General features: G+C 36.9%; 1 protein-coding gene across 7 annotated transcripts in view; it reads left to right on the forward strand.

The window, feature by feature from the left end:
• The window catches only part of GREB1L (GREB1 like retinoic acid receptor coactivator), a 293,082-nt gene that overhangs the window by 200,098 nt on the left and 72,046 nt on the right, over nt 1-20,938 (forward strand). For 6 of the 7 annotated variants that reach the window (XR_011645953.1, XM_071208498.1, XM_058277523.2 and 3 more), the window contains exons 8-12: nt 12,612-12,740; nt 15,603-15,719; nt 16,516-16,635; nt 17,666-17,803; nt 19,586-19,771. Coding sequence is in view for 6 of the 7 variants with exons in the window: in XM_071208498.1 (XP_071064599.1) it covers nt 12,612-12,740; nt 15,603-15,719; nt 16,516-16,635; nt 17,666-17,803; nt 19,586-19,771 (690 nt within the window). In the remaining variant the exon portion in view is untranslated. The remainder of the gene's footprint in view (nt 1-12,611; nt 12,741-15,602; nt 15,720-16,515; nt 16,636-17,665; nt 17,804-19,585; nt 19,772-20,938) is intronic. The other variant, XM_058277520.2, reaches the window with a different exon arrangement.

Genomic DNA, 20,938 nt, shown 5'->3' on the forward strand with positions numbered 1-20,938 from the left:
ATACTATTATACTATCTGGATTACCATAATTTATTTATCCTGTCCTCTAGTGATGGACATTCATATTGTCTCCAAACAATGCTGCAATGAGTAGTCTTGGACATATATCATTTCTCAATGTGCATAAATGTCCTGGAATTGCTGGGGTCAAACTTAAACTCATTTGTAATTTTCAAATTTCTCTCTGTAGAGGTTGGACCTGTGCAATATTTGGCAGGCTATGTTTCTACAGAGGCTCATTAACAGAGGTTATTATTGAACTTCTGGATTTTTGCAATGTGGTGGATGAAAAATAGTATCTAAGTGTGATTTTAATTTGCATTTCTCTTGCTATCATTAAGGTTGCGCATCTTTCCATTTATTTAAAAGCCACTTGTGCTTGCTTTTCCATGAACCATATAAATTTATATCCTTTGTCCGTTTGTTATTGAGTAGTTTGGATTTTGCTGGAATCAGAGCCTAGGAGAAGGCCTTGGTTGCAGGTAGTTAATTTGGGAAGTGATCCCTGGAAAAAGGAGTAAACCAACATAAAAGTACATTTTCTTTGTTGTTGCTCTAAACCAGCAGGGCTTCAGTCCACTAGGACTTCTAAGAAGCTTGCTGAATGCCTCCCAGAATTATCCATCCAAGAATGGGAAGCTGAGGTGTTTATTCTCCTGTTCCCCATAGAGAATTTCCCCCAGAAACATTATACTCTTACTTCTGGGCTGGACACAGCAGTTTGAGAGGCTGATGACCTTGGGTGAGACACAGACTAAAGGAGGTTAGATGTGAGCTTGAGGCTGGATGCTATCCTTAGGAGAGTCCACCCCAGCTATGGCTGAAATGAAAGGTGGGCCAAGAGGGTGTAATGTGGGCAAGTAAAGTGACTGCTAGACTAGTTTTTTCCTATTAACCTCTGTTGACAGGAGTGCATACTGTAGTTCTCTGATATTAGTTATCAGTATTGTCCCTGGTTTATAATTTTGCTGACAGTTTTGCTTTAAGTTCTTTCAGCAATGTTTTGTAGTTTTCAAAGTATATTTTTTGTTAAATTTTTTCCTAAATAATTTATTCTTTAGGGTACTATTGCAAATGGAATCGCTTTCTTAATTTTGTTTGATTGTTCATTGCAAGTGTATAGAAATACAATTCATTTTCATATATTGATCTTTTATCCTACAACCTTTCTGAACTCATTTATCAACTCTAGTAGTTTTTTAGTGGATTCCTTGAGATTTTCTGTACACAGAATAATGTCATTTGCAAATAGGTATAGTTTTACTTTTTCTTTTCCTTCCTGAATTCACTTTATTTTATTTCCCTCCCTAATTACTCTAAATAGAACCTCCTGTACAGTAGTAGTGGCAAGGTGACATCCTTGTCATCTTCCTTATCTTAAGTGGAAAGCATTCAGTCTTTCACCTTTAAGTATAATGTTAATGGTGGGTTTTTCATCAGTGCCCTTTATGGGTTGAGGAAATTTTCTTCAGTTACTAATTTGATGAGTGTTTTGATCATGAAAGGGTTTAGAATTTTGTCAAATGCTTTATCTGTGTCTTTAGAAGTGATCATAGAGAAGCGGACTTGGCCCAATGGATAGAGCGTCCGCCTACCACATGGGAGGGCCGCGGTTCAAACCCCGGGCCTCCTTGACCCGTGTGGAGCTGGCCCCTGCCCAGTGCTGATGTGTGCAAGGAGTGCCCTGCCACGCAGGGGTGCCCCCTGCATAGGGGAGCCCCATGCGCAAGGAGTGCACCCCATAAGGAGAGCCGCCCAGTGCGAAAGATAGTGCAGTCTGCTCAGGAATGGTGCCGCACACACAGAGAGCTGACACACAAGATGACGCAATAAAAAGAAACAGATTCCTGTGCCGCTGACAACAACAGAAGTGGACAAAGAAAAACACGCAGCAAATGGACACAGAGAGCAGACAACGGGGGGGTTGGGAGGGGGAAGAGGGGAGAGAAATAAATAAAAAATAAATCTTTAAAAAAAAAGGAAGTGATCATATATATATATTTTCTCTTTATTGATATGGTGTCTTACATTGATAGATTTTTATATGTAAAACCACCTTACCTTCTTGGAATAAATCCCACTTGGTCATGGTATATAATCGCTGGTATACTCTATTTGCTAATATTCTATTGAGGATTCTTATGTCTAATTCATAATTTCATAAACAATATTCTGTTTTCTTGTGATGTCTTTGTCTGGTTTTAATATAAGGATTAATACTGGCCTCATAAAATGAGTTGGTAAAGGTTTCCTCCTTTCTGTTTTTTTTTTAAGAGTTTGTGAATGTGTGTTATTCTTTAAACATTGGGTAAAATTCAACAATGAAGCTATCTAGGACTGGGCTCTTCTTTGCAGGTAGTTTTTGTTATTAATTTCCTTTATGTCATAAATCTATTCAGATTTTCTATTTATTGAGTAGTTTTAATAATTTGTGTTATTTTAGGAATTTGTTCATTTCCTCTGAGTTATCAAATTTGTTGGCATATAATTGGTCACAAAATTTCCTTATAATTATTTCTATTTCTGTAAGTTTGCTAGTGATGTCCCCCTCCCCCCCTTTCAGTCCTGACTTTAGTGATTTGTATCTTCTCTTTTTTCCTGGTCAATCTAGTGAAAGGCTTGTCACTTTTGTTGATCTGTAGTTTTGTTGATAATTATTGCTTTTTATATTCACTATTTCATTAATTTTCCTTCTAGTCTTTATTATTTCCTTTCTTTTGTTTGCATTGGGTTTAGTTTGCTCTTTTTTTTCCCCTAGTTCCTTAGAAGTAATTTAGGTTACTGAGACCTCCCTCTTTCTTAATGTAAGTATTTACTGCCATAATGTTCCCTCTAAGTAATACTTTAGTAGTATTCCATAAGGTTTTGTATGTTGTGTTTTCATTTTCATTTCATTTATCTTAAAGTGATTTCTAATTTCCCTTGTGATTTCTTCACGTATTGGTTATTTAGGAGTGCATTGCTTATATTTCACATATTTGTGAATTTCTCAGATTTCCTTTTGATTGCTAATTTCATTCCACTGAGGTAAGAAAATATATTTTGCATAAATTTAGTGTTTATTTTTTTGGATTTCTTTTTCATTCTTTTTATTGGAAAAGTTGATGGTTTACAGAGAATTAATTCAGAAAATACACAGTTCCCATATGCCTCCCCCATTATTAACATGTTGCATTAGCATGGTACATTTGTTACAGCTGATGAAGAAATATACTTATACGATTGACTATGGTCCATGGCTTATATTAGGGTTCACTATTTGTGTTCAGAAGCTGTATTCTTTATTTTTTAAATTTTTTCTAGTAGTATATATACAACCTAAAATTTCCTCTTTTAACCACACTCAATGTATCATTCAGTGTCGTTAATTATATTTACAATGCTGTGCTACTATCACCACTATCCATTACTAAAACTTTATAGTCAACCCAAGTGGAAACTCAGTACAATTGAAGGATTAACTTCTCCTTTCCTACCCTCACCCTGACCCCTGATAACTGGTATTCCAATTTCTGTCTTTATGAATTTGTTTATTATAATTATTTTATATCAGTAAACTCATACAATATTTGTCCTTTTTGTCTAGCTTATTTCACTCAACTTGATGTCTTCAAGGTTCATCCTTGTTGTCAAATATATCAGACTGCATTTCTTTTTATAACTGAAAAATATGCCATTGTATGTCTGTACCATATTTTGTTTATCCATTCATCAGTTGATGGACACTTGGGTTGCTTGCATCTCTTCCTTATTGTGAATGATGCACCTATGAACAATGGTTTGCAAATATCTGTCCCTGCTTTCAATTCTTTTGGGTATATATCTAGAAGTGGGATTTCTGGGTCATATGGTAATGCCATACTTAGGGTTTTTTTTTTAAAGATTTCTTTTATTTATCTCTCCCCCCCCCCCCCCCCCCCCCCCCGTTGTCTGCTCTCTTGTGTCCATTCACTGTGTGTTTTTCTGTGTCTGCTTGCATTCTTGGTGGCACCAAGAATCTGTGTCTCTTTTTGTTGTGTCATCTTGCTGTGTCAGCTCTCAGTGTGTGCGGTGTCACTCCTGGGCAGGCTGTGGTTTTCTCACACAGGGTGGCTCTCCTTGCAGGGTACACTCCTTGTGTGTGGGGCTCCCCTACGCAGGGGACACCCCTGTGTGCATTGCACTCCTTGCGCATGGCAGCACTGCGCGTGGGCCAGCTCACCACATGGGTCAGGAGGCCCTGGGTTTGAACCCTGGAACTCCTATATAGTAGGTGGACGCTTTATCAGTTGAGCTGCATCCACTTCCCCATATAGCTTTTTGGGGAACTGCCAAACTGTCTTCCACAGGAGCTGTACCATTTTACATTCCCACTTACAATGAACACACCCTATTTCTGTACATCCTCTCCAACGCTTGTTATTTTCCTTTTTTTTTTTAATAGTAGCCATTGGTGTGAAATGGTATCTCATTGTGATTTTGCTTTCATTTCCTTAATTGCTAATGATGTTCAGCATATTTTCATGAGCTTTTTTAGCTATTTGTATATCTTCTTTGGAGAAATGTCTTTTTAAGTGCTTTGCCAATTTTTAAATTGGGTTGTTTTTTTTTGTTTGTTTGTTACTGATTTGTAGGATTTCTTTTTATATTCTGGGTATTAAACCCTTATTGTATATGGCTTCCAATCCTTCTATTCTATAACATTGTCTTCTTACTGCCATAATAAAGTCCTTTGATGTACAAGTTAAAAATTTTGATGAAGTTTCATTTATCTACTTTTTCTTCTGTTGTTTGTGCTTTGGGTGTAAAGTTTAAGAAACCTTTGCCTAACAAAAGATCCTGAAGATGCTTCTTATTGGAGCTTTATAGTTCTGGTTCTTCTATTTGTGTTGAGCCATTATGAGTTGATTTTTTAAATGGTTTGAAGTAGGAGACCACTTTCATTCTTTAGTGTATGGACAACCAGTTTTCCCAGCACCTTTTGTTGAAGAGACTGTTCTTTCCCAATTGAGTGTAATTGTAGCCTTGTCAAAAATCAATTGGACATAGATGTGAGGGTTAATTTTTTAACTCTTAGTTCAACTCCTTTGGTGTAAATGTCTGTCCTTGTGTCAGTGCATTGCTGTTTTTATTACTGTGGCTTTATAATACATTTAAAATCAGAAAGTGTGAGTCCTCTAATTTCTTATTCAGGATGGCTTTGACTATTCAGGCCCCTTACCCTTCCATATAAATTTGATGATTGGCTTTTCCATTTCTGCAAAAAAAAGCTATTAGAATTTCGACTGGCATTGCATTCAGTTAGAACTGATATCTTGATAAATAGTTATTCTTCCAATCCATGGGCTTGGAATAATATCCTTCTATTTTTGTAGGTTTTGTTTGATTTCTTTTAGCAATGTTTTGTAGTTTTCTCTATAAATTCTTTACATACATGGTTAGATTAATTACTATATATTTTATTCTTGTTATTCTTGCTATTGTAAATGGATTTTTAAAAATTTCCTCTTCAAATTGTTTATTAACAATTTATAGAAACACTACTGATTTTTGCATGCTGATCTTATATTCCAACTCTTTGCTAAACTCATTTCTCAGTTCCAGTACTTTCTTATGGACTTTTCAGGATTTTTCTATATATTCAATCATGTCATGTGCAAATTGGGAAAGTTTTGCTTTTCTTTTCCATTTTGGAGGTCTTTAATTATTTTTCTTGCCTAATGGCTCTGGCTAAAACTTCCAGTACAACATTGAATAACTGATGATAGTGGTATCCTTGTCTTGTTTCAGGTCTTAGAGGGAAAGCTTTAGATCTTTCACCATTGAGTGTGATGTTAGCAGTGGGTATTCACATACGCCCTTCATCGTGTTGAGAAAGTTTTCTTCTATATCTGGTTTCTTAGTGTTTTATCAGGTTTTGTCTGATTCCTTTCTGTGTTGAGGTAATTGTGTAGTTTTTAATCCTTTTTTCTGTTAATTTGGTGTGTTTTCTTAGGTTGAACCACCCTTGGATACCTAATAAACCCCTCTTGATCATGGAGCATAATTCTTTTAATATGCTCTTGGACTTGGTTTGTTAGTATTTTGTTTAGGAATTTTGCATCTATACACATAGGAGAAATTGGTCTGTAAGTTTCCTTCCTTCCTCCATCCCTCCCTCCTTCCCTTTTCTTTTTATTTGCCTTTGGTGTTAGGATAATGTTGGCCTCCTAGAATGAATTAGGGAGTATTCCCTCCTCTTCAATTATTTGAAAGAGTTTGAACAGTATTGGTGGTAATTCTTCTTGAAATATTTGGTAAAATTTACCTGTGAAGCCTTCTGGTCCTGGGTTTTTCTTTGTTGGGAGGTTATTATGACTGATTTTACTAGTTATTTGTCTTTCTGTCTCTTCTATTTCTTCATGAATCAGTAGGTAGATTGTGTGTTTCTGTGAATTTTTCCATTTCTTCCAGGTTATCTAATTTGTTGACATGCTGTTGTTCTTAGTATCCTTATATAATACTTTTTATTTCTGGAAGTCCACAGGAAATACCCTTCCTTACATTTCTGATTTTAGTTATATGTGTCCTCTTTTTTTCTTCCAGTCTAGCTAAAGATTTATTGATTTTATTGATCATTTCAAAGAACCGTCTTTTGGTTTTGTTGATTCTCTGTTGTTTGTTGTTCTCTCTTTAATTTATTTCCACTCTAATCTTTGTTATTTCCTTCCTTCTGCTCATTTTAGGTTTAGTTTGCTCTTCTTTTTCTAAATTCTCCAGTTGAGAGGTTAGTTCTCTGATTTGAGAGCTTCTTTTTAATGTAAGCATTTAGAGCTATAAATTTCCTTCTCAGTACTGTCTTTGCTGCACCCCATAAGTTTTGGTATGTTTTGTTTTCATTTAATTTGTTTCAAGATGCTTCCTAATTTCCCTTTAATTTCTTCTTGACCCACTGGGCATTAAAAGAGTGTGCTGCTTAATTTCCACACATTTGTGTATTTTCCAGTTCTCTCTCTGTTATTGATTGTGGTCAGAGAACATAATTGTATGATTTCAATACTTACGAACTTATCGATACTTGGGTTTGTTTTTGTTTTTTTCTTTTTGAAAATTTTTTTGTTGAAGTATATCATTCATACATGAACACACATAAACAATAAGTGTATAGTAAACATTGTGAACTTACATAATACATACATAATATCACACAGGGGTCTCATCCATCACCCCTCCACCAACTCTTTGCATTGTCATGAAACATTTGTTACAAACTATGCAAGAGCATCATCAAAATATTACTACCAACTATAGTCAATACTTGTTTTTTTAAATACTTTTTAAAAACATTTATTTCTCCCCCTCTTTGTTTGCTCTTGCTATCTACTCTCTGTGTCTGTTTGTTGTATGCTCTCTTTATCTGCTGGTCTTTTTTTTTTTTTAGGAGGCACTAGTAACTGAACTCAGGACCTTCCTTGTGGTAGGCAGACGCTCAACTGCTTGAGCCACATCTGCTTCCCAATACTTGTTTTGTTCACATGGTGTATCCTGGAGAATGATCCATGTACACTTCAGAAGAATGTGTATTCTGTTGCTTTGGGTGACATATTGTTCATTCGTCTGTTAAGTCTAGTTGGTTTATAGTATTATTAAAGTCTTCTGTTTCTTTATTGATCTTCTGTATAGATGTTACATGTTTTTGAAATTGGCATATTAAAGTCCCCTACTACTAATATAAGACTGTGTATTTCTCCCTTCAAATCTTTTAATATTTCCTTCATATATTTTGTGGCCCTGCTATTAGGTGCATATATGTTTATCATTCTTATGTCTTGAATTGACTCCTGTAGCAGTATATAGTGACCTTCTTTGTCCCTCATAACAGTTTTTTATTTAAAGTCTTTTTAAAAATCTGATATTAATATAGCAACCCCAGCTCTCTTTTGGTTACTATTTCTATGGTTGTTTTTTTTTTCTTCTATCATTTTACTTTAAACCTCTATGTGTCATTGAATTTAAGGTGCATCTCCTGTCAACAGCGTTTAGCTGGGTCGTGCTTTTTTATCCATTATTCGAATATTTGCCTTTTAACTAAAAATTTAATATATATTTAAATTAATTACTGATAATATAGGACTTTCTTCTGTCATTTTGCTATTTTGTCTTTATCTTTTTATTCCCTCAATCCTTCTGTTAATGCCTATTTACCTATTTTTTTTGCTTTATACCATGTTGAATCCCTTTTCATTTCATTGTGTATATAGATTTTTATATATTTTCTTTGTGGGGACTGTGAGACTAAAATTTAACTCCCTAAGTCTATTTCTATATTTCGATAGCATACACATAACACTTTTCCTATACCCCACCACCCCACACCTTTTTGTTATACTTGTTACAAATTATATCATTTTAGATTGTATGTTCAAAACCTTATCATTGAATTTTATGCATTTGCATATTAGCACCCTTAAGAAGTAAAAAGTGGAGTTACATACCGAAAACACAATATAATAATATCAGCATTTATAATTACCATTATGGTTATCTCTACTAGAGGTTTTCATTCTTTATGTTGCTTTTAACCACTGTCTAGTGTCCTTTCCTTTCAGTCAGAAGATCTCCCTCTAGCCTTGCTTGTAGGGCAGGTCTAGTGGTGGGTGAACTCCTTCAGCTTTTGTTTTATCTGAGAATGCCTTAATCTTTCCCTCATTTTTATAAGAAAAGTCTTGCTGGATATAAAATCCTTGGTTGGAAGTTGTTTTCTTTCAGCACTTTAAGTATTTCAGCCTACTGCCTTCTTGCCTCCATGGTTTCTGATGAGAAGAAATCCTCAATCAATCTTATTGGGATCCCCTTGTACATAATTTGTTGCTTTTCTCTTGAAGCTTTCTGAACTCTCACCTTGTCCTTGGCACAGTCCTTTTTGAACCGTGGTTTGGTTTGGAGTTCTGTTAGGCTACTTGAATGTGCATATTCATGTCTTTTGTTAAATTTGGGAAATTTTCTTTTATCTCTTTGGATATTCCTTTTGCCCCTTTCTCTCTTTCTTCTCCTTCTGGAATTCCCATAATGCGTATGTTTGTATGCTTGATGGTCTCCCACAGGTCTCTTAGGCTCTGTTTGATTTTTCTCATTCTTTTTTTCTTTCTGCTCCTTGAAGCATTTCAGTTGTCCTTTGAGATCATTGGTCCTTCTGTTGTTGAAACCTTCTAGGGAATTTTTCATTTCAGTTATTGTGGTCTTCAACTCCAGTATTTCTGTTTATTTTCTTTTTAAAACGTCTATATCTTTATTGAGATTTTCATATTGTTCATTCACTTTTCCCCTCATATTCTTTAGTTCTTTCTGTATGTTTTTTCCTTTATTTGCGTGATCCTAGTAAGAACCATTTTTTTAAAAGTCTTGTCTGGTATATCCAAAATATGGTCTTCTTCATCAATGGTTTTTGGATTTTCATGTTTTTCCTTTGGAGGGGCCATCATTCCTTTGTTCTTTACCTTGCAATCTTTTTTTTGCACTCTGTACATTTTAATATTTTAAATCATAGCTCTAGAATTTAGTCACTGAGCTATTTCTTAAGTTTTTATCCATCTACTGATACGACAGAGATTTCTTTGGGAGTCAGGAGTTAACAAAAACAAGCAAACCAAAGCAAAAAAACACCTTCAACAGTCATTGCAAATTGACTCTGTTTTGGTTGGTGGTTTCTTTCAGAGCTTAGCCTTCCTATCTAGAAGATCATCCTAAATCCAGTGTAAAATGCAGAGGCCTCTCTGTCTTATCTGAGCCTGCTTGGAGACTGCTTCTAGTTGTGGGTTTGTATTTGCTCAGGGCCTTAGGAATTCTGTTTCCAGGAATTCAAATGCTTCCTCCATTCCCTTTGAAATAGACTTTCACCCCCTCCTGGGTGCCCTATTGTATTACTTAATGCAGATAGTCCTTTTCCCCCAGCCACTTCAATTTAACTATTTCATTCACTGCCTTAGCTGTCTGCAAACTGCTTCTGTGCCTTCAGGGCAAATGTATGTGTGTTGGGGTTGGGACCCTCCCAAGACAGGTTTGCTAGTTCAGTGTTTCAGGCTTCTACCTAATAGATTGCACTGACATACAGGCACCCCAATGTGCACAAAGGGTTAACTCTGCTCCTTCTTGGATAGGGACAAGGACTGACAAAGGAAGTACAGGCTGGAGGGGGGTCAGGGGTCAGGGGAGGGGTTAGCTAGGGCACCACAAACTTCACCTCCCATTTTTAAAGAAATCATTTTTATTGAAATATATTCATAAAGCATACAATTCATTCAAAATGTACAGTCATTGGTATTCGGTATAAGCACAGCTTTGTGCATTCATCATTTCAATCACTATTCAATCTTTTTCATTACTCCAATAATAATAACAAGAAACAAACAAAAAACTCTACTCCTTAGTAGTCACCCCTCAATCTCTCTATCCTTCCCCTGCCATACCTAACTGATATTCTTTTTTATCTTTATAATTTATTTGTATTTATTTTTTGTATAAATGGAGTCAAACCATAGTAGTACCTTTTGTCTAGTTTCTTTTACTTAGCTTATTTCCTTTTTTTTTTTTTTTTTTACCATTGGTGGAGAATTATTAGTATATTACTATACACTTCTGTCCATAATTTGCTTTGGTTGTATTTTTGCCCATATATCACCCTGATATTAACATCTTCTAATATTAACGTATATGTGTTCTGTTTCAGAGAAAAACAGTCTTATATATGCATTATTATTCATATTCATTTTTCACATAAGGGTTTGCTTTAAAAAGTCCCATGTTACCTTCTAGTGATATACAGGACTTTACTTGCCCTTCCAACCACAATCATAACCCATATATTAGCACTGCTAATTATAAACACTATTATGTGCTTTCACCATGTCTATTCATTTCCAAAGATATATGAAAACCTTTTTACCAATTCTGCACAGATTAAACCTCAGCTTTTCATCCTCTAACCTCATTCTATTTTTGTGCCTATCAGTTTTCCAAGCTGCTTTTTCTTGATTTGGATTTGCCTAGTTATTGCAACCATTTAATGTTTTCTGCAGTTTTGAAGAAGATAGGTCTGCCAGTTTCGTCTAGCTGTTCAAAGATTCTGTTAGGAAGGGACCTGGAGCATCTTACACTGCATCTTGGTCAATCAGCTAATCCTTTAAAATTTACTGAGGCTTGTTTTATGGCCTAACATATGGTCTATCCCGGGGAATGTGCCCTTTAGAAGACTGTTTATTCTGCTTTTGTCGGGGAAGAATTCTATTGATGTTTCTTAGGTCTCGTTGATTTATAGTATTGTTTAAGTTGTCTATTTCCTTGCCAATGTTCTGCCCAGTTGTTCTATCCATTACTGAAAGTGGAGTACTGAAGTCTCCAGCTATAATTATTGAATTACTTATTTCTCCTTTAAGTTTTTGTTTCATGTATTGGGGGATTCTGTTGTTAGATTCATAAATATTTATAATTATTATTTTTCCTGGTGGAATGATCCTTTTATCATTATGGAATGTTCTTTCTCTCTGGTAACAATTTTTGTCTTAATGTCTGTTTTGTCTGACATTGGTTTGGCCATTCCAGCTCTTTTTTGGCTATTGTTTTCATGGCTATATTGTGTTTTGCCATGCAGAATTTTTTCATTTTTGTTTGCTGAATTTATTGATCTTTTTTTATGGCTTGTGCATTTCGAGTAATAGTTTGGCCTTTTCCACTTCAAGTAATAACTACTTTTCCCATGTTTTCTGCTATTATTATTGTATTTCCAGTTTGTAAGTTTATATCTTTGGCCCATTTGAATTTTTTTTTTTAATGCTTGGGGTAAGATGTCGATCCAACTTTTTTTTTCCCTATATACCTAACTGTCTCAACACAGTTTATTAAGTTTTCTATTTTCATAGTTGATTTGAGCTGCTACCTTTATCTTATACTAAATTCTCATCTAGATATGTGTCTCTTTTCTATTGCACTGATGGGTTTGGGGGAAAAAATGGTGAAATTACCATTCTTCCAAGTCTTTGCAAGTTCATAATTTGTCAACCAGATTTTGTCAATGTGTTTACCTGGCTGCATTAGATAGGAATATGCTAAAATTAGATTAACTAGTGAAGTTATTACTACTAATCATGTTCCCAAAAATATGATTGGGGCCTAAAAACTATTGCCAAGCCCCAGTAATGGCACAGCAAAGTTCCCTAAAAGTCCTATTGTATAAGGCTCTCTGTTAATACCTGAAAAATCTGGATTGTTTTTCAGTTTCCTGTGACTTTGTAATGTTGTATGTGCATTTTCCAGGGTCTGTTCTTTTAGTGGACCTTAAAATCACTCCCTTATTTCTCCTTTGACCAAGTTAAATGACTGCAAGTGTTGAAGGCAATAATGCCCACCTCACGGACTTGTTATAAAAAACTGAGTGAATTAATATATTCAAAGTATTTAGAACAGCACCCAGGACATAGTAATGTCTAATGAGTGTGTGTTAATAAGCAAACAAATTGACTTTCCTAAAATGTCAGAGTAGGTCAAGGAAGAAACTAAAGTTCTACACTCTGCTCCCTCCCAACTCACTCTTGTTGAATTAACTTCCTTCCTGAATAAATAAATAGTTCCTAACTTTAACAACCTCTTTCATTTTAAAGATTCACCGATTCCCAGTCCAGCTAATTCTGCAATCAATTTAAGTGGAGCTCAGGACCTGACCCGGAGTAAGAACGTTGTGAAACCGCTGGCTTTATCTTTGCAGGTTGTAGGGAAGACATTTGCTACAGGTGATGTTTTCCTCCCTTATATTTCTTTGGTAAATACATAGTCCATAAAAGACTTGTGTGGAATTAATTGACAAATTGATAGGAGAAAACACTAGCAGCCTCTACCTGCCAGTTGAAAACAGAAGTGAGACCGTCTATAGTAGCGAGTTATTGTATAAAGCTTTGTGTTCTCCGTTGTCCAATGAGAAAAGTTAGAGAATGATGTTTAGCACACAGAAAAGAGAGGAACTAAGGGTTACAAAGATAAATAAGCTCAACTTCAAACCCCTAAGGAAGGTGTTTAGTGGGGGAGATGGACCTACAACAAGATATTTTCAGTGTATCATGATAAAAACAACACTGTACTTGGGAGCTGATAGAGCTCCAGTGGTTGAGTGCCTGCTTCCCATGTTTGAGGTCCTGGGTTCAATCCCCAGTATCTCCTTTAAAAAATTAAATTAAATTAAAATATATAAATATATGTATGTATGTATATGTGTGTATTTACTAAGAAAGTGCATAGAAGGGGGGTTTAGCCCAACATCTTAGCGAGTAGTCAAGAATGAGTTCTTGGAGGAGCTTGGTCATGAATGATAAGGAGACATTATCTGTATAAAGGGGTGGGGCAAAGGCATTTCAGAAACAAGCAACAGCAGGAGAAAAGTTTCAGAAAAAAGAAGCAGCACGGTGTATGCTGGAACTTCCAGCAGTTTGGACTTCTTATACCAAAGATGTAAAAGGCAGAGAGTCACAGGAGGCGAACGTGGAGTGGAGGGCAAGTGAAGGTCATGAGACGTCATGCTAAGAAGTATGGATTTTACTGTCTTAACTGATGGAACAGGGGAGTGACATGATCTGATTTGAACTTGACCTACATCATTTTAGAGGCAATGTGTAAGAAGAGGCAGGAAAACTAGTTGAGGGCCATTTCAGTACCTAGGTAAGAAATGATGAGGTCTCAGGGTGGTAATAGGATGGGACAACTACCTAGGAAGTAAAATAAGCAGACCTTGACCGAGTTAATGTGAGCAATAAGGAGAAGAAAAGGTCTAGGCTGATGCCCATCTGTCTGGATTAATATTGGTACCAATATCTGAGATAGGCAATACAGCAGGCAGAGTGGGTTTTCCAGGAGGAGATTGTGAGTTTGGTTTTGGACATGTTGCATTTGAGACACCCATGAGAAATCTAAGTGGAGATGTTCAACAGTCATTTGATTTATTATGGAGATTGGAGGGGGCGGGGGGGGGTGGAATTCAGAACTCATGGTAGAGATTTGAGCTACCAATATGGGTCTAAAATCATTAGGGGTAGATAATATCAGTCAGGGAAAGATATAGGATGAACTAAGGTTAGAATTCTAGAAAAGAACAATACAATACACTGTTTATGGAAAAGAATTGGTCAGAGAGGTAGAAGAATGAGGGAAGAGAATGCCTGTCATTCTTGGAAACTTCCCAACAGCTAGGCATCGTAATTTACCCAACCAGCTTTTGTTCTTAACACTGATTCTACCTCTTGGTTAGATTACAGACCTGAACAAAGTGAATTCAAGATTTTATAACATTAAAAACATTAATAAGGGAGCGGATATGGCTCAAGCAGTTGAGTGCCTGCCTCCCACATGGGAGGTCTGGGTTCATTTCCCAACGCCCCCTGAAAACATACAAATGAAAAAATCAAATCGGGAAAGCCGATGTAGCTCAGTGATTGAGTGCCAGCTTCCCACACTCGAGGTCCCAAGTTCAGTTTCCGGCCCCCTGTACCTAAAAAAAATAAAATAAAATAATAGATTTTAACAATAGCACCATGGCTGTTAAAACGAACAGATGAAAGACTGATGGACAACTTCACACTGCAAGGGTTTGACTGACAGTACTTGAATTGCTGATCAATCTTCTCACCAAAAAAGGGAGAAAACCAGTCATTATGTGCCTCCTGATAGAAAGTATACAGCAGTACTTATGAGCTACTCTTGCCAAAAGTAGCAAACCTGCATCTGATCAAGCCTCTATATATCTAACTATCAGTTTATAGGAAATACAAAGGAACATTAAGTGATAGTATGAGTTCCAATTAGCAAATTCTAGAAAATAGAAAATTCTATTAGGTTTTCAACAAATTAGTTGAAAAAGAAATTAGAAAGAAAAGGGGAAATCCTATAGTTTAAAAGACCTTTAAGGGACATATTGATTAAATTGATTAAATTCAATATGTGGATCTTTTTTGGACCCCAATTTGAACAAACCAACTGTAAAAAAATTTTCTGAAATCATTGGGAGGAAATTTGAATAGTGATGGGATATTAAGAAACAACCATTATTTCTAATTTTAAGTAAAATAATGATAAGACAGTTATGTTTTTAAAAGACTCCATTTCTTTTAGAAACACACATAGAAGTATTTATGGATGAAACGTGATAAATGGATTTGCCTCAAAATAATTCAGAGTGTGTATTGTGTGTATGTGTGGAGGGGATGGAGATATAGATGAGGCAAGACTGGTCATGTGTAGATAAATGTGGAAGCTGGGCAGTGGGTATTTAGGGGTTTGTTGTACTTGTCTCTCTATTTTTGTATATGTTTGAAAATTTCCGTGATACAAAATTTTAAAAAGATTGTTTTATCTTCCTTCCACTCACCCATCTCTAAAGACTTTACTGAAAATGACTTTCTAATTCAAAAAGATCTCTTGGCATCTTAGAAAATTACTTATTGGTGGCATTTAGTTTTTGACGAAGGTACTATTCTGATGAATATAGTTGGTTTTATTTGACTGGGCTGAATCCTGAATCTTAGAGTGTGATGTCTGTTGCACATCACAGAAAGCAGTGACCTGGCCAGCTCTGTTCTGAGTGGTTTTTCTCTCCTTGGGTACCACAGATGCTGCTAATGGAAATAGTAGTCACGGAGGAAAGAACAGCGCATCCAGCTCCACTCCAGCCCGCCCAGTGTCTTACTCTTTGTCACCAAGACCTAGCTATGCATCAGGAGACCAAGGTACAAAACCCATCTTGGAGTCTTGAAATAATATACTTAATCATGGTAGAGGCATTACAAATTTCAAAACAATGAATTATCTGATAGTGCCCGCCCAGAGATTTTCCTTAGTTTTTCATACGGTGTTTTTAATGGGTACCCCTCCACACCACATGGCTCGCTTGTCTGTTTGCTCATTGTTTTTGCTTGTTGTTTGCACTGGTTGTTTGCACTCATTGTCTGCTCGTTGTTTTTTGCTTTTTGTCTGTTTTTTGTTTAGGAGGCACCGGGACCCAAACCCGGGATCTCCCAAGTGGGAGGTGGACACTCAGCTGCTTGAGCCACATTTGCTTCCAGTTACACAGTATTTTTAAAGTTTATTATTAGTGTGAACAGTAAGGGTTCTGGTGTGTTGGTGACTCTACATGGATGAGCCTATATGGGAAATACTGTCAAAACAAATGTATAAGGAAGCATCTTGAAAATCACAGGATTTTCTGGCTACAGCCCAGGGTTTCCTGCATGGCCCTGGGCATATCTGAACCTTTGTCTACAAAATGGATAATGATAATACTTAACCTATGACTTCCCAGGGTTGTCGACAGAATCGAATGAAATAATCTGGGTAAAACTGTACATTGTAAAACCGGATACAGGTGTTAGGTTTTTATTGTTTGTATGACTTTTTCTAACTTTACCTCTAGAAGAGTGACTTAGACTTTCTGAGTATAGTCAAATTAAAGGTCCTATATTACTTTGACATTCTTCCTTTCTTCCATTTTGCTGAAGACAAGGCTCACCTTTCTCTTTTCTTTAGCTACCATGTTCATTTCTGGGCCACCAAAGAAACGACACCGGGGATGGTATCCTGGGTCACCTGTCCCCCAACCTGGTTTAGTTGTACCTGTTCCTACAGTTCGACCTCTTGCAAGAACTGGTAAGATTTAACAGAAGACTGATCTTAAGTTTTTTTAATTCGCAGAGATAACTTTTCCTCCAATTCATGCCCTAAACCTTGAAGGTAAATTTTTTTAACCAGCCATTGTATCCAATATTATGTAAGAATATTGAGAGTAGCTAATAGTTTGTCCCCATCACAGTTACCTTCCCTACAACCACATGTGCCATCACAACCAATCTTAATTCACTATTTGGCTTCGTTTTAGCCCATGGTGTGGATAAGCCTTTACATAGAACACAATGCTACCAATCCACCATCATAGGGCAAAAACAGATATGATACTAGATTTGCTCTCCTGTGATCTGGTTCCTTATTGACTCATTCTTGATATTTTTGGTCTGGATGACTCAGTCTGTGGTGAGAAACCTGAAAACCAACTGGGTTTCTTTGATAATACTCAAACTGTGGCCATTTGGTACCCATGATTAAATGGACAAACCCTGTCTACCTTGCTGTACTAAACATAGACAATTATAAATATACCAATTCTAAGACTAGATGAGGTTTTTAAAAAATTTAAGTTTGTTTAAGTATATAGTTTTAAAGAGTACATCATGATCTTATACATACAAAAATTATGTCAATATATTACTGGGCTTAGGAAAAAAAAATGTTACTGGGGTTGCCTCTAGGTATTACTGATTAATGATGAGTTTATCCTTCACACTTTTGTATACTTTTCTAGGTGTATATACCTTTGATAATCCAGTGGGTAAAAGATAAAATGCAAAACAGAATCCAAAAGATTATACATGGAAAAACAAATGGAAGGAAACTGTCAAAATGCTAAATAATCGCTATCTCTGGACAATGTGATTGCGGTTGACTTTTTTCCTTTCTTTTGTTTTTCTTCTCATTTTATATAATAAACATTGAATTACTTTAAGGAAAAAAATCAAAACATTTGACTTACTGTGTTTTAAAAGTATTAGAACTGTGCTGCTTTCAACTGCATTTCATTTAGTTTTCACTTCTAATTCTTCATGTCAACAACTTTTTTCCCCAGAGCCCCTTTTATCTCCCCCAGTTCCACAGACTCCATTAACTGGAATTTTGCAACCTCGGCCCATTCCTGCAGGGGAAACTGTAATTGTTCCTGAAAACCTGCTGAGTAACTCAGGAATTAGACCAGTAATTCTGATAGGTAAGACAAAGATGCCCGTGTCAGCTGAAAATCTAAGAGTGTTTCTCCGTTTCATTGATTGTGTGTTTATTCACATAGTCATGAACGTATTCGTTTTTCCATCTATTGTATCTTTTAGCTTTTATTGGTCAGTTACTTCATGTGTTAAACATGTGGCTAAAGTGAGAATAATGCAAAGCCTTTTTGACCTCAAAGAACTCTGTTCAGTAAGGGGGTCTGGTATGTAAATGACTACCACGAACTGTGAAAGGGCGGCAGTAAAGGTTCCACAAGGGCTCAGGGCAGAGAGGGCTTACGTTTGCCTGGGGGAGTCTGAGAAGACTTCTGAGAAGTGGTATTTAAGCTGGGTCCTGAAAACTTGGTAAGAATGCACAAGGTGGGGGAGGGGTCATTCCAGCCGAGGGAACTGAACCACAGAGAGAAGAAACGAAGGAAGCCAGCTAACAGACCCACCCAGGAGAACGAAGAGGCCCCAGAGCCCCTACCATGGGGAGCAACTTGGAGGGTCTGAGTCCTTCTATTTTTGTTTATTTTTTTTTAGGTACCGGGACTGGGGATTGAACCCTGGCTCTCATATGTGCTACAGCAGCGCTCAACCACTTGAGCTGCACTAGCTCCACCCCTCTCCACCCCCCTTTTTTTTCTGAGTCTTTCTAAGCTGTCTGTAAGTGGAGGTATGGAAATTTAGGGGTACCTAGATTCCTGGACTTAGTGTTTTTCATACCCACATCTAGAGTCTCCTCAGTTTTGGGGCTAGTGTAGGTCAGAAGGAGACTGCCTGCTTGACCTTCGGGACAAAACGTGTGTGACGTTCGAGCTCCACCAGGTCTTTAGGATAGGTCCAAGTGAGGTGTCATCTGCTTCTTGTGGTTAGCTGAGCTTCCTAACATGAATGGATTTGCTTCAAGCCCTGTCCTTTTTCAGACTCCCCTATCCACTGATCCCGAACCTATATGCACTAGGGGATTCCAAATTATTTATATCCCATATGGCTCAAGAAATTCTTGTGGAGCACTTGCATAGTTCAACTAAACCTTGGATTGATATGTAGAATGCAGGGACTTTGATTTCTGCTTTTTAGGAAGTCTCACAGAAAGACCGTTTTCCATACTACACCACCAAAACGGGGGGATATATTTTCAACATATTTTTATGCTATCTACTTCCAAGATAATTTGAAACTGTTTACGGACATTTAGGAAGAAAACAGCAAAAATAGCTAATATGGAAGGAATAGGAACTACCAAGCACCTGTGACAGGGAAAATATTGCTTAATATTTATTTTAATTTTTATTTGTTCTGTTTTTAAAAGATATTTATATTTGCCTTATGTTTTCTTTTAAGAAAAACCTAGGAAGTGAAACATATTATTGTAGTTGTTTGTTTCCTAATTTCTTCTACAAAGAAAAATTTCTCATCTGAAAAGAAATTTGATCAGGAATTTATGGAAAAATATTTTATTGTTGCGATTTTGCCAAAGAATACAGGGATGTATTGCAAACCCTCTCTGATCCTCTGTGGGATATTAACATGTCCTTTCTGTGGGAAACAAAAAATATGTAATTTTATCATTTTGCTCTCTGTTCACCTAATTTATTGTAAAGATAGAATTTGGAGCATCCCACATACATTCCCTGGGATTAATAATATTTGTTTGGCAGGCACCTCTGAGGGCAGATAACTTTATTAAGCATCTTTTATCCTAGTTGAGCAAGTTACCTGATTGGACCTGACAAAAATAAATAAAGTTGAACTTTACTGACCCGCTTCTATTGGGGCAGGCTATGGCACTTTACCCTATTTCTATGGAAATGTTGGTGACATTGTTGTGAGTCCCCTGCTGGTGAATTGCTACAAGACTCCACAGCTGGAAAACAAAGATTTGGAACAATTAGGGTTGACTGGCAGCCAACTCCTGAGCGTGGAAAACATGATTCTTCTGACTATACAGTATCTTGTGCGGCTGGGTAAGCTATTTTTGATAATCATTTAACGGTGACTATTCTTATTCCTTCTTGTAACATACATTTTCCTTTCTTTCTCACTTTCTTAAATTCATCTACCTGTGTATCTCTTACTTTCCCTCTTTGTCCTCTACCATTTCTTTCCTTCAACCCCCATTCTCTGTGACTTTTCCTCTCCCCTCTTCCACTTCTTTTCTATTCCTTTCCTTTCTTCCTCTTCTCCATTTCAGCCACCTGTCTGTCTCCCTGTTTTCCCAGCTTTTTCTCTGATCCAGTCTCCCTTGCTCCTCTTACTTGCGTCTTTGGGTCCTGGAGAGACAAATTGCTCCACCTAGTGTCCAGTTCATCGTGCTCCTAAGGTCTCCAGAGGAGCTGATGTAGTAGAACCTCATAGGGCTGCTGTGCCTTGGACACCCTTCCTTAGGGAGTCTGGCCAAGTCAGCTTTCTGAAAACGCAGCTACCACCTGCAAAGAAAGCCAATTGTCTTAGGCAGGCATTTTCCAGTTTTCCACTTACCCTTTTTATCTTATTTTACCCACTATCCCTACACCCATTTTTTCCCTTTTCCAGCTGTTCCCCTTTGATGTAGTTCCATTACGCTTTTCTTTATCTGGGCGGTCACTGTGAATCTCCCTGGAAAGTTCTCTGAGCTTTAGGGTAAGAGGTTACATAGGTCATGAACCCATCACTTCTACTCTACTATATATCAGCTTGAGTCCCACAGTGAGTGTATGCAGGTGCCCTGAAAATACTGTAGTAGTTCAGCAGCCTTTACGTTGAAATGTCCTTTATTTTGCAAACTGCAGCAGGCCATCTAATTATGAACTCACTCTGGGACTTCAAGCCACTGATTTACTTGGAAAAATGTTCAAGATTTAAAATGACAGAAAAATTTGATATGCACTCTTGTGAATTTCTTTAATGTTAGAAAATACTTGAGGTTAAAAAATAATGGAAGTAGATGTAGCTCAAGCAATTGTGCTCTCACCTACTGGATGGGAGGTCCCATTGTCTCCTAAAGAAAACAAGCAAGGCAGTGAGCTGACACAATGACCTGCGACAAGCTGATGCAACAAGTGAAACAAGGAGGAAAACATAATGAGCAGAGGTGGTACAAGCAATTAGGTGCCTCCTTCCCACATGGGAGGTCCTGGGTTTGGTTCCCAGTA

This window comes from Dasypus novemcinctus, chromosome 16 (genome assembly GCF_030445035.2).
Source record: "Dasypus novemcinctus isolate mDasNov1 chromosome 16, mDasNov1.1.hap2, whole genome shotgun sequence".
NCBI lineage: Eukaryota > Metazoa > Chordata > Mammalia > Cingulata > Dasypodidae > Dasypus > Dasypus novemcinctus.